Genomic DNA, 13,356 nt, shown 5'->3' with positions numbered 1-13,356 from the left:
GGCCATGGAAATAAAGGAGAGTGAATGAGTGAATAAACAGGAGAGTGTCTTGAGCCGTTAACTCAAGGAATGCAACTCAGCCCTCTACATTGATGCCAAAACCACTCTATTGTATTTCCACCAAGAAAAATGAAATTTTATTTTAGGGGAAGAATTTTTTTTTTTTTTTTTTTTTTGAGACAGAGTCTCGCTCTGTCACCCAGGCTGGAGTGCAGTGGTGCGATCTTGGCTCACTGCAAGCTCTGCCTCTAGGGGAAGAGTTCTTATTCATTGACATTCTGTACAAATGCTGGTGTATGGAAATGGTAATAAAAATACCAGCTATTACTTGAATTCTTGTATTGAAATTCTCTGTAGACAATGCCTCTGTTTGTTGCCTACAGTAGACACAGGCCACTCCCAGTGCCCCACACTTGGTAGGTGACTGCTCCACCTAGAGTTTCTTATCAAGTGCCCTGGTATTGGGACCATGTCCTCCAAACACCATTATTTTATTGTGTATGGCATGCTCTCTTACTTTCTGTAGGGTGAGGTTCTTGGTCCTTTTGAGGACCTTCAGCTACTCACAGCATTGGGTGAGTTACAAAACACACCACTCTGAGGTACGTGGCCTTAAGGTGGTGAATTTGATGTCTTCATTTTGGAAAGAGTGTCACTGTCACCTACATACAATACAGATCTTTTTATGTGCTCTTCTAAATATGCACATGCTCCAAGGAACACCAAATCCTTTTCTTCCTCCCCTGTGAGATAAAATTTTAAGAAGAAAATCTGTCTCCAGGAATCAGTCTCCCCTGCCCAGTCCTTATTTACAATGTCTGGATCTGTCTGCCAGTGCTACAGGATCTCATATCCTTCCGTTCTCAAATGCCTATCTTTTCCCTTCCCTTCCTCCCCACCATTAGAAAAAAAGGCAGAGGTGTACACAGTCATCAGCTCCTCAAACTGATTTTATTGTAATCATTGCCATCAGTGGCAATGATTTGTCCAATTTGGTTTCTCTATGTTGGACTACTTCTCCCCACCCTCCTGTGGAGACCCTGCAGATATGTCTAGGTCTCCTTTCTCTTTGATTGGATCAGTGGAGTTCTCAGTGGGCTCTTTATTCTCCAGTTGATTTGAATTTCTTTTCTTATTCTTCCTGTAGTAAAACAGTAATGTTGGATATTTTGCTTTCACTGTCTCTTTCAAACTCTGTTCAGGGGCTGAGGCTCTGTCCAGATGCATCTTCTTCTGGTAAAAAAAAAAAAGAGAGAGGCCAGAAAGGCGTTATTTTGGGTGAAGAGGGTAGAGAATAGATAGCAAGGGGGGTTTTATAAGAAGAAATGCAGGTTGAGGAAGGGGCTTGTGTCTGAGAAGAACAAGGTGGAATCATAGGGTAGGGATCTATGGGGAAGAAGAGGAGCATGGGTAGGGTCATCTGTGTTACTCCAAACTGCACGACTTTGTAAGCTCCCTGCTATTTCACAGACCTTGGTCAAAGTGAAACATTCCGTAGGGGTTCAGGCCGTGAGAAACATCCTGCCTAACCACTTGACTACAAGATGGACAAAGGCCCAACTAAGAAACATTCCTATCATATCTTGCTGGGCAAAGGTCCAAGAAGCACCACAATGACATCCTACAGGAAAAAGGGTCAAACCACCTGATCATAAGAATATCTTAATATCCTGTCAGGCAGCATCCCATACTGCCCAGCTCCCTCCCACCCATACCTGTAAGTACCCCAGCCTGTAAGTGGTAGTGGGCTGTGGCATTAAGCTGGTCCCCCACTTCTGTAGCTGTCAACAGTATACCTGTGTAGGTGTTTTAGTGGTCCCCTCTTTGTGTGTCTGTCTTTAACCCTTGCCTTCCTTTCAAAACCTAACATTTTGGTGCCAAAACCCAGGACGGGGATTGAGTTCTACCAGGTAAGTCTTCTTTTGCATCCTGGAAAGCAGCAATCAGCAAAAACTAGACCTGAGCCTGTTTCCATATCCTGAGTGAACTACCTGTTTCCAGCCCAGTTCTCCTTATTGTCTCATCATCTCCAGTCCTGGGCTGACCTCTAGGTCCTGATCAAACTCACCGTCCTCTTTGCTTCCTTCCCCTTTCTGGGTGGCTCCAGTAAGGATCACCCCCTTTGCTGGACCTTACATCCAACACCAGTCTCCAGTTAGTGCGTGAATCTCCCTTTTCCTCCTTTCCAGATTTTTCTCTATTTCTGCTGGTTCTCCAGAAAATCCTGGCACTGGATTGGAGGTCTCCCTGGTCACCAGGTGACCACAGCCTGCCTTCTCAGGGGACGCCTTCAGAACACTTGCCATTCCAGCTGCTCTGGCCACCACGGGACCGTGAAGAGCTACCACAGCTCTTTGGTACATCCCAGCTCTCCTACATCCATTCTCCTGGGAGGAATTGGGTACTCACTTTTCTCCAGGGTATTCACTCCCCTTCTGGGTACTCGCTCTTTTCTGAGATATTAACTCCCTTCTGAGGTACTCGCTTCCCTTTGGGGTATTCACTACTCTCTGGAGATACTCATTCCCTTCAGACAACAAAACTTTCAACTTCCAAATTGAATACGATCTAAAAAGCTTTCTCTAATGCAATGGTAAAGGATTGAAAGCATTTTGCTTATCTCTGTTCATGGGTTGCTCTCTGTCTCTGCCAGTCTTGTTCACCTTTTCAAATCCTCCTCCTCAACTAAAAACCCGCAAAAATGCCTCCTCCTCAGGACAAGCCTTTCTCCTCTAATTTCAACCTGGTAAACAAAACCCCTCTCTAGGTCCCCCTCCCAGCACCATTTCCTCCTTCTCCTTTGGCTCTGGCTCCTCCACCCGCTTCCTATCACCCTCCATCTGCCCTTCGTTCTTCACCACAAACCAGGTCTCACACCCACCCCCCTAGTGCTGACAACCAGGCACACACCCAAAGGCCTTCCAAAGCCCTTCCCCTGCAGGAGATTGTGAGGGACAAAGGCATAATCTGAGATCATGTTCCCATCTCTCTAGCGAACCTCTCCCATATCAAAAAGAGACTTGACTCCTTTTCCAAAGATCCCACCTCTTTCCACAAGGAATTTTTTTATGCCACTCAATCTTATGACCTTACCTGGGAAGAAATATATTTAATACTCTCCTCCACCCTCTCCCCAGAAGACAGGGAATGCATCTGGATGGCTGAATACACCTTGATGGCTGTCCAAGCCAATGCGAACACCCTCCACCAACAAGATGCTGCCCATAACCCAGTAGGGACCCTAGCTGTCCCCAGGACTTACCCCAGTTGGAATTATCAGGCAACTTCTGCAAACAGTCAGAAATAAGGCCATATGATATCATGCCTTGTCGCTGGCATAAATAAAGCTGCCCATGCTCTTTTCCTCTCCTGCCTTTCAAAGGCCATAAGTAAATATACCACCTAAAGCCCTAATACCAATAAGGGCAAAATCCACCTTCATTTACACTTTATCTCCCAGTCAGCCCCCAACATCCAAAAGAAACTTAAAAAACTAGAGGATGGCCCTCAAACCTCCCAAAGACATGTAATCGAAGTGACATTTGAGGTCTTTAATAATAGAGAGGAAGAACTGAAAACCCCACAATCCAAAAAGGACCAGACTAAATACCAAATGTTGGCAGCTGCCATTCAACAGGTTTCCCAACGCATACAGAAGTCCTCAATGTTGCAACAGTCATTGCTAGGAGTCTGTTATAAGTGCAGCCAACAGGGACACTGGACAAAAGCCTGCCCTAATCCCAGGACACCCAGGAAACCTTGCCCCATCTGTGTTATCAAGGAACACTGAAAGTCATACTGTGCTCAGCAAAACTTTTCATCCTGCTTCATAACCTCTAACTGAAGACTGACAGGGCCTGGAGCCGGCCCGCCACCTCCCCACTCCCCGCCCCACACCACCATCACCACCTCAGAACCCAGGATAACACTGTCAGTCTCTAGTAAGCCCGTGTCTTTCCTATTGGATACAGTGGATAGTTATTCAGTTTTACCAGAATATTCTGGACCTCTCCTCAGTTCCTCTATCTCTATTGTGAGAGGTAATGAAATCCCCTCTAGGCACAAACAGACTGGTCCTTTATTATACAATCTATGCAACACCCCCCTTCACCCACACCTTCCTGGTTATCCCTCAGTGTCCTAATCCCTATCTTGGGGTGGGAAATGTTAAGTAAATTCCGGAACTCCATGCAGTGTGGCTCCTACAATTCTACTCCTTTTATTTTACTCTGCCACCCAAATGCTTCCCTCTCCTCCCCCTCATCTTCATTATCCACCCTGTTACTTACTGTTAATTCTAAAGCTTGGAACGTTTCTAAACCCACAGTAGCCACACACAACATCCCAGGTAAAATAACCCTTCAAACTCCTCCACTTTCCTTCATCAGTCTCAATATCCCCTTAACCCAGCTGGCCTCAGGGCCCTCAAGCCTATTATCTGTAAAGTTTAACAAGCTCAAATTCTCAAGTCTGTCAACTTTCGCTACAACCATCCCTATCCTGGTTGTCCAAAAGACAGATGGGTCTCACCTCCTGGTCCAGGATCTTGGAGTTGTTAACCAGGTGATGGTACCAATTCATTAGGTAGTCCCCAACCCATATACTTTACTCTCCCATATTGCCCCATCGACCATACACTTCTCTGAATTGGATCTAAAAGATGCCTTTTTCACTATTCCCTTAAATCTGGTTTCCCAAAATGTTTTTGATTTCATGTAGTCAAATCCTAATACTCACACGTTCACCCAACTAACATGGACCATACTCCCATAGGGGTTCCAGGATAGCCCCCACCTATTCAGACAGGCCCTCACCAAGGACCTAGCTGAACTTCCCCTTCCTTTTGGCACCCTCCTCCAATATGTCAATGACCTCCTTCTCTGTAGCCCTTCCCTTAACCTGTCAATACAACACACCACTAAGGTTTTAAACTTCCTCCATAATTGAGGATATCGGGTCTCACTCACAAAAGCTCAGGTAGCCCAAACCCAGGTTCCTTACCTTCAATTTCTTCTAACCTCTAATTCTTGGGCCATCCCAACCCAGCGAAATGAGCTAATTCAGGACATGCCCCTTCCCCACACCAGAAAGGACCTCTTCTCCTTCTTGAACCTTGTGGGATACTTCCAGCTGTGCATTCCCAACTTTGACCTGCTGGCCAAGCTGCTTTACACGGCCTCACATGGGCCCATCCGAAAACGCCTGAACCCAGCTTGCCCCATCAACTCCAACTTAAAAAAATAAATAAGTAAATAAATAAATAAATAATTTAAAAGTGCCCTTTTAAGGGCCCTGTCACTAGGACTGCCCAATCCCACCAACTCCTGTACTTTGTATGTATATTCTGACCAAGGCCTTGCTCTTGGACTACTCTGCCAAACATACAGCGATTGCCCCAGAAGCCATTGCACGCCTCTCAAAACAATTGGACTCTGTCATCCAAGGCTGGTTACTCTGACTAAAAATCTTGGATATGGCCACATTGCTGGCCTTAGAGGCACAGAAACTCCCTCTCAACCAACACATTACTGTTGCATCTTCCCATAACCTACAGGACCTCGTAAACCATCAATCCCTTCTATCCCTCCCATCATCCCGCTTACAGTAGGTACATGCCTTACTCATAGCTAACCCTGTAATCACCTTCCAGAGATATAAAACTCTCAACTCAGCCACCCTCCTCCTTGTTAATATCTCTAACTCTAAGCTCTCTCACTCCTGCCTGGACCTCTTAAACTCCCTCTCCTCCCGCTTCCAACATATTTCAAAAGCTCCTTTGAGGGGAACACCTACATGGTTCATTAATGGAAGATCTTTAAGGGAGCCATGTCCAGCAGCTGTCCAAGTCATCATTGCCAAAAATGAACTCCTAGAATCCAATGCTATCCCACTCCATACTACCTTTCAACAGGCAAAGCTAGCAGCCCTAACCCGGCATCTCACCCTAGCAAATGGAAGGAGAGTTAACAGTCAAACCAATTCCAAATATGCGTGGCACATCCCACACTCTCACACCTTAATCTGGCAGGAAAGGGGTTTTCTAACTACAAAAGGAACCCCCATAAGAAATAGGAAACTTGCACACAAGCTGCTGGAGGTGGCTAAACTACCACCGAAGGCCACCATTATCCACTGAAAGGGACACCAAAAAGCTACTGATGCCAAAACAAAGGGAAACTTCTGAACACATTCAGCAACCTGGCAGGCAGCCCTTAAAATTTCATCATTATTGTCCGTTTTTCCCAGCATACAACCTGTATATACCCAGGAGGAATAAACCCCACTTGCCCAGGCTGGCACCATTCAGGAAAAAATGGTTCTACCTCAATGATAAAAGTGTCTTTCCCAAGTATTAAAAACCTTCCGTACTTTTATATGTGCACAACCATTCCCATGCTGGTTACTGCCCCTACTCCGGCTTTTAAAAACTTATATACATTCTTCCACCATGGCTGCCCATCTGAAAGATATTACTAAGACATCTTCCCTTTGCACTTAAACTTCCCCTCAGGAAGCTATCAAACCACCTCCTTTCCAACACACAAGGCCTGAGGACACTTACCAGGGCAGGACTAGCAAATCAGCTTCACCCACGTGCCTCCCAACAAATGATTCCTGTACCTTCTGATAATGGTAGATACATTCTCTGGACGGATAAAAGCTTTTCCTACCACCACCGAAAAGGCACACACCATCGCTTCTGTTCTCTTCACTCATATTATCCACAGGTTTAAACTCTCCTCTTGAATTCAGTCGGACAATGGGCCAACATTTGTTTCACAGGTTAACAAACAGCTGGCAAAGGCTCTAAACATTAAGTGGGCCTTCCATATTCCTTACCTCCCCTAATCTTCAGGTAATTAAAAAAAAGAAAAAAACCCCTAGAGGTTAAAATGGCCCAGGCTTCACTTCTCCTGTTGGTCCTCATGCATTTATGAGTCATTTCCCCAAAGCCCCTCAGCCTAAGTCCTATTCCCCCCAGCCCAAAAGTCCATCCTCGGAACGCTCCTCCCTATCCTACAACCTGGGAACTGGGTCTGAGTCGCAGACTCCTCCTCCTCCCCTCTGCAGCCTAAGTGGACGTGATCCTCACCAGGTTATCCTAACTACTCCCACAGTGGCAAAGCTAACATCCTTTCCACACTGAATGCACCATTCCAAACTAAAAAGAGCACCAGATCCACATCTAGAAATTTCCTCACCCCCAAATTATTCTCTCTCCCTCACAGGACAAACCTCACTGCACTTAACAAGAATTTCAGAAGTTGCCAATCCAGAATGCCCTAGTCCATAACACTCTCTGTCGCCAATTTCCAATATTTTACCTCCTACTTTATTTCAGATCTTTCCTGGTTTCCCTTCCCCATGTCCCTGGATAGTCCTGCCAATTTCTCACACCAATGCAGGAGGTAAGACTGCAGGATACCTTCCAAGCTGTCACTCCTACTCAAATCTCCTTTTTCTCCTTTTGCCCTCTTTGTCTGTGGAATATTCTAAGTCCCTACCCCAAACCTCTAACAGTTGAGCCCCCTTCATCAGCCTCACACGTTGCTTCTTAAATCAGTCACACTCCCATCTTTCTTCCAACAGTTCAATTTGTTTGTCCACACAAATCTAGCAGTTCACAGCCCTTCCTTTCAAACTGTCCACATAAACCCGGTCCAAAATAAACCTGCATCTCACCTGCTCGGCCAACTCATTCCCCAAACCTGTTTATAATCTTGCTCAGCTAAACACCTTTTCCCCCAACCCATCAAATCCGCCCACACAGTCACACACAGGGCTGTCACCCTCCTTCGCCTCATAGCCTCCTAAGTAAACATGATACAAGTCGGATTCCATAAAACACCTCCTACCAACCCCTCCCCTCTCTGACGGTGCCACTCTCCATGTATCCAACTCAAAGGTGCTCCCTGGAAAAAATCCACAAACATTTCCCTCAACTGCAACCTGTATCCTTCTGCCCTATCAGGACCGCAATGACTATTAGTTACAAAAACCCACTTATCTCCCTCTCTCCAAAAGCAGCCTTCACCTCCTCCCCAACCAGCATTTTCTCTCATGCCTTCAGAGGGGCTACCCTTGCTGGCAGCTATTCAACTTGGAAAAACATAAAACAAAGGGTTTGTGCAGAATTCAGCCCCCACCTTCTCACGGCTTGCCACCATAACCTATAACTTTTGTCTGTCCACCCCCAGCGTCTTCTTCCTTTGTGGCACAAACTCTTATCTCTGCCTACTGGCCAATTGGTCAGGAACATGCACCCTTGTGTTTCAGTCTAAACATTAACATTTTGCCTAACAAGCACACCATCCAGGTTCCTTTAGTAGCTTCTGTCTCATCTTCCTCCACACACACTAAGCAGGCTCTACACCTCATTCTAGTGTTAGCAGAACTAAACATCTCTGCTGCACTCAGCACTGGGATAGCAGGTGGCCCCTTTCTTAGGTCCCCTAATCTTTCCCCTCCTAATACTGCAATTGGCCCATGTGTACTTATCCTCATATCCCGCTTTATCTCCCGAAGGATAAACTCCCTTGTCCGGGCAGCCACCCAGGAACACATGGAAACCATCCTTCTCCTCTACCAAGTCCAGTACCAGTGCCTCCAGGAAAACAACTCTGAAGTCCAACACCCACTGCTGCAAAACCCAGACTCTGATTACAGTTCCCCAATTCAGCAGGAAGCAGCCAGATACTCAACAATGCCCCTCTTCCTTTTATACTAAAGTAGAAGGCAAGAATATTAGTCTAAACTGCACTATTTTGTAAGCTCCATTCTAGTTTGCAGACCTTGGTCAAAGTGAAACATTCCACGGGGTTCTGGCCTTGAGAAAAATCCCACCTTACCGCCTGACCACAAGGTAGATAAAGGCCCAACTAAAGAAACATCCCTATCATATCTTGTTGGGCCTAAAGGTCCAAGCAACACCATGGTGACATCCCACCAGAGAAAGGGCCAAACTGCCTGATCATAACAACATCTTGTCAATATTCTGCCAGGCAGGAAGCCATACTGCCCAGACCTCTCCCACCCATACCTATAGGTATGCCAGCCTATGTGTAGCGGTAGGCTCTGGCATTAAGCTGCTCCCCCATTTCTGCCAGTGTCTGCAGTATACCCGTGTTGCTGTTTGACCCGCCCCCTGTCTGTGTGTCTTTCTTTCACCCTCGCCTTCCCTTGAAAACCTAACAATCTGACCTTGTCAACTTTTCTGTTGTTGGATTCACAGGGGCTTTTCATTTTATTCTCTTTGGTGCTTGAAGTTGGCTCTTCCATGATTATGGTTGGTTGGAGAATGTCTATACTAGGCTCTTCTAGGGTACAAATTTCCACAGCTGTATTGAAGCTTCCCAGTGGTATGTCCCAGAGCTCTTGCCCTCCCTATATATACCCTCCTGGTGACGAGGCAAAGCCACGCCCTTGAGCTTTGTTTGATCATACAGGCAGCATCCCAGCCAATGGCAGTCCTAGGGTGGCTTTGGCATCACAAAGCACCACTGCAGCCCCTCCCTGGGCTTGCGGGGGAGGTAAAAGGGGTATAGAGGAAACCAAATGCTGTTGTTGTTTCAGCATCCCCTGAAGATGATGCATCCCAAACGGATCTGCCGCCTCTCCTCATTTCTCCATGTTTAATGTTCATGGCTCACATGGAAGCGAGAGGATGGTTCCTTCAGGCCCTTCCCCACAGCCATTCCTAGTAAGTGATTCATTCTTTTGTCTTCCAGCACCCACCATGACCTAGTGTTTTAGATGTCTCACCTCAAATCCCTCCAAGCTAGTGTGGCTACATTTAGTTATTGGTGGAGATGTGAATTATCTCACTTCCCTCCTACAGTTCCTTCATATTCACCTTGAAGACCATTAACTTTCAGGTTTCTGCCAGGCAAATTTCAATCCATGTTCTTTTTTCCAATGTCCATGTGGTCCTCTTAAGTTTTCTATTTCTCGTCTGAAATCATGGCCTTCAGTCTGCCAGAACTTCAGTGAATAAATTTTCTTACTGGGTATCCTAGTCTTGTTTCAACTCAGGGGTGTATGTTCATAGCCAATGTAGTCTCCCAACATGGATTTTACCAGTGTGTAGGGTTGGGGGAGGAGTGGGTATACATACACTGCAAGTTGTTCTGAGTGTTTACATGCAGAATACTATCTAACACCAACATGTGCACCAGTGTTGGCATTGTTAAATTTTGTAATGGAGATTGTGTCCAGTGCAAAAGAAAAAACAGGCATTTAGTGTGGAAGGGGAGAAGTAAAATTATCCTTCATCAAAGACTACATGAGAGCCTGTGTAGAAAAATCAATCTTAAAAAAAAAAAAAAAAAGACTTCTACAATAATTGAGATTAGCAAGATTGCAGGATAGGAGATAACACACAAATCAATTGTATGTCTATATGTTAGAAGTTATATATTAGAAGTTTATATATTAGTATATTAGAACAGTCAGTGTTTCAGCCAATGGTAGTCCTAGGGTGGACTGGTAGTTAATTTCAACAACCGCAGTTTGAAATTAAGAACAGTGCAATTTAAAATATCCCAAATAAATTAAAGGCTTAAGGATAAATCTGAACAAAAATGTAAATGACTTACTTGTACCGTTAAAACTACAAAAATTGCAATGATAAATTAATAACATAAGGAAAAATGGAGATGTATGCTCTGATTTTCGGTTAGAAGATTCAATATTGTAAGATGTCAGTTATTTCCAAATTCATCTGTAGATTCAACTCAAACCTAATAAAAATTCTAAAAAGGTTTCTTAATAGAAATTGACAGGATAATTATAATATTCATATGGAAATGTAATGGGCCTAGAACAGCCAAAAGAAAAGTGTTGAATCTTAAAAAGCTCTGGATTGCATCACTGTCAATGTTCTAGTTTTGATAGTGTAACGTGGTAGTGTACTGAAGATTTTACCATTGGGAGAGGCTGGTTGAAGGATACGATACATAAGGTCTCTATGTACATATCTTTGAAACTTCTTGAGAACTTAAAATTGTTTCAAAATAAAAAGATGAAAATATTTTAAAAGAGAGAAAGAGAGAGGGCCAAAGATACAGGAGGTACGATCCTAGATTTCTCTCACATGTTGACACCTGTCCAATTCTCTGTAGGAAGTCACAAAAATCAATAATGGAAAAAATAAAATAAAATGAAAGAGCAGTAGACCCTAGATTTTTGTTTCAGTGCTCATTGAGCTCACATATCTTTATTTCATATGCCATAAAATCAAGGAAGTCCTAGCAAAGTACCCTGCTGAACTCCAAACACAACCAATTTGTAGCATTCCAATGAGTGCCATCTAACAGCTAAGAAACCAAAAGAACATTGCTATTAAGGTATACATTTTTCTTAGTGAAACCCAGATGTTGTCTAGAGATTAACAATTTTATTTATTAAATACCAGCAAGCTAACTTCAAAGGATTTAAATTTTTTTGGACTCTTGCCTGCAATTAACAGTGAGAACATCACCCTGACTTGTCATGTTATTAAAAAAAAACTGAACAAATAAACAGAAACCAAAAGGCATACCACATAAAATAGGGTAGGTCAAAAACTGATTAAAATTGCTGAAAATAATAGATTTCAATTACCTTATTACCTTTTATAATTGTTTTCTAAATTTGTTTATCAAAAAATGTTTTGAAGGGTATATCACTATCCAAGGAAAATTTATCAAAATGTTAGGAACACATTCAGTGCATATTTCTATTGAAAGATTACACCTGACTTTATAAAATAACTCCTATTGAAATCTTTAGTGATGATGTTATATTTTCCACCAAAAGGAATAATAAAAAAGTAAAGGCCATCAGTGTACAATGAGTTCATTGTATTGAACGTTTTTATTTCTGATGTGTTCAGTTTTCAAGAATATTCTTCTTTATCATATCAGGTTGAGGAACTACTCAAAGTGACTCTCCCATGTCATGCTGTAAGTCAGAAATGAACCAGGATGAGAACCAGGGACTCCTAGAAACCTTTTCAGCTCTTGTTTTGGGGCCTTTGTACAAATGATATTATCAACTGATACTAGTTTAGTTATAATAATAACCATCAACTACATTTTAATGATTTTGTTACACATTTTAAGCTGTCTAAGGCAGGTTTTAATAGTGTAATGTGGTATAGGATAGGATCTTCCTGGGATTTGCCCCATTCTGTGGCCACAAACAGCAAGGTGTTAGAGGCCAACTATATATTTCCCTCTGGAGCACAGACAGTTGAATAGCAATCAATGAAAAAGAGTTGAGTATGGGAGAGGAATGCATCCTACTGCTGGCTTTGCATGTGAATGGATGAGTGACTTTGAAAAATACCAGCACTATTACCTCCACTGCAACGACTACTACCTCTACACTGCTATTAATACTGCTGGCAATAGATTCCATACCTCAAGAACCTACTATATGCCAGGCTCTGGTATAAGCATTCTAGGTCAAACAGGAAACAGATGGTACATGCAAAATGGAATAATTTGACAAATATTTGTCTGCAAAGGGATTACTTACAGACAGACAGACACGGGGAGACCATCAGAGATAGTGCTAGTAGTTAACTGCCATCACTCCAGACCCAAAGGAATGAGAGCAGGAAGAAAGTGGCTACTAGAACCTGAAAAGATCAATAATCGTGAGGAAATGACTATTTCTGGAAGAACAGTGACCTCTACCAAGAGACTCATCCAGCCCAGGGTGATTCACAGGGAGGGAGCCAGGAGAATAGGTCCATCGTCCTCACTCTCCTTCCTTTCTCCTTCCCACCTCCAACTCTCCTTGGGGCTTTTCATTAGCCAAACCCAGTGGACACCAGAGAGTCTAGGAGCCCATTGAGAGAATCCTTCCTACATAGCCTCTCAGAACAGCACAGGTGAGGAATGGTGGTGAGTGGATCTGGAAAGGCAGAGGGAAGATGTTCAGCAGAGATGCAATACTCACAGCACTCCCAGGAGGTAGATATCATCATGGGGGTCTGATTTACTGATAAGGAAATTGAGACCCAGAGAAGCTCAATAACTCAATAACTGTGAAAAAGTGTTCAAACCTAGGTTCATTCTGCCCTAAATCTCATATTCTTTCTGGTACTCTGGGTAAATTGCATACTTTCTGTAGGCTTCAGATCCCCCAGCTGTGGAAGGAGTACATTGGAACAACGAATGTCGTTTAAAAAACATGCTATGATTGTGTAATCCTCACCTTTAAAGATACTATGATTTTTTTAAAACTTTAGGTAATATTATGATTAAAGCCAACCAGACTTACAATTCCACAGTGTAAAACTCTGTGTGGAGGGGCTATCCTGCCTTGAACTACCCTGGTTTTTCTTTCTGATTCTATTACCACTGGGAG

The 13,356-nt window shown here is 43.7% G+C and overlaps 1 protein-coding gene across 1 annotated transcript; it reads right to left on the bottom strand.

The window, feature by feature from the left end:
- Window positions 1-965: 965 nt before the first annotated feature.
- LOC105526286 (sperm protein associated with the nucleus on the X chromosome N4) lies at window positions 966-9,368 on the bottom strand. The gene is made up of 2 exons (XM_011962231.1): window positions 9,202-9,368; window positions 966-1,233 (listed from the first exon to the last, which is right to left on the bottom strand). Exons 1-2 carry the CDS (start codon window positions 9,277-9,279, stop codon window positions 1,012-1,014), a joined length of 300 nt encoding a protein of 99 aa, XP_011817621.1. The 5' UTR covers window positions 9,280-9,368; the 3' UTR covers window positions 966-1,011.
- Between the last annotated feature and the right edge of the window lie 3,988 nt (window positions 9,369-13,356).

Source organism: Colobus angolensis, unplaced genomic scaffold (genome assembly GCF_000951035.1).
Source record: "Colobus angolensis palliatus isolate OR3802 unplaced genomic scaffold, Cang.pa_1.0 Scaffold585, whole genome shotgun sequence".
NCBI lineage: Eukaryota > Metazoa > Chordata > Mammalia > Primates > Cercopithecidae > Colobus > Colobus angolensis.
The sequence above is the reverse complement of the archived record's forward strand: the minus strand, read 5'-3'. Positions and strand labels throughout refer to the sequence as shown.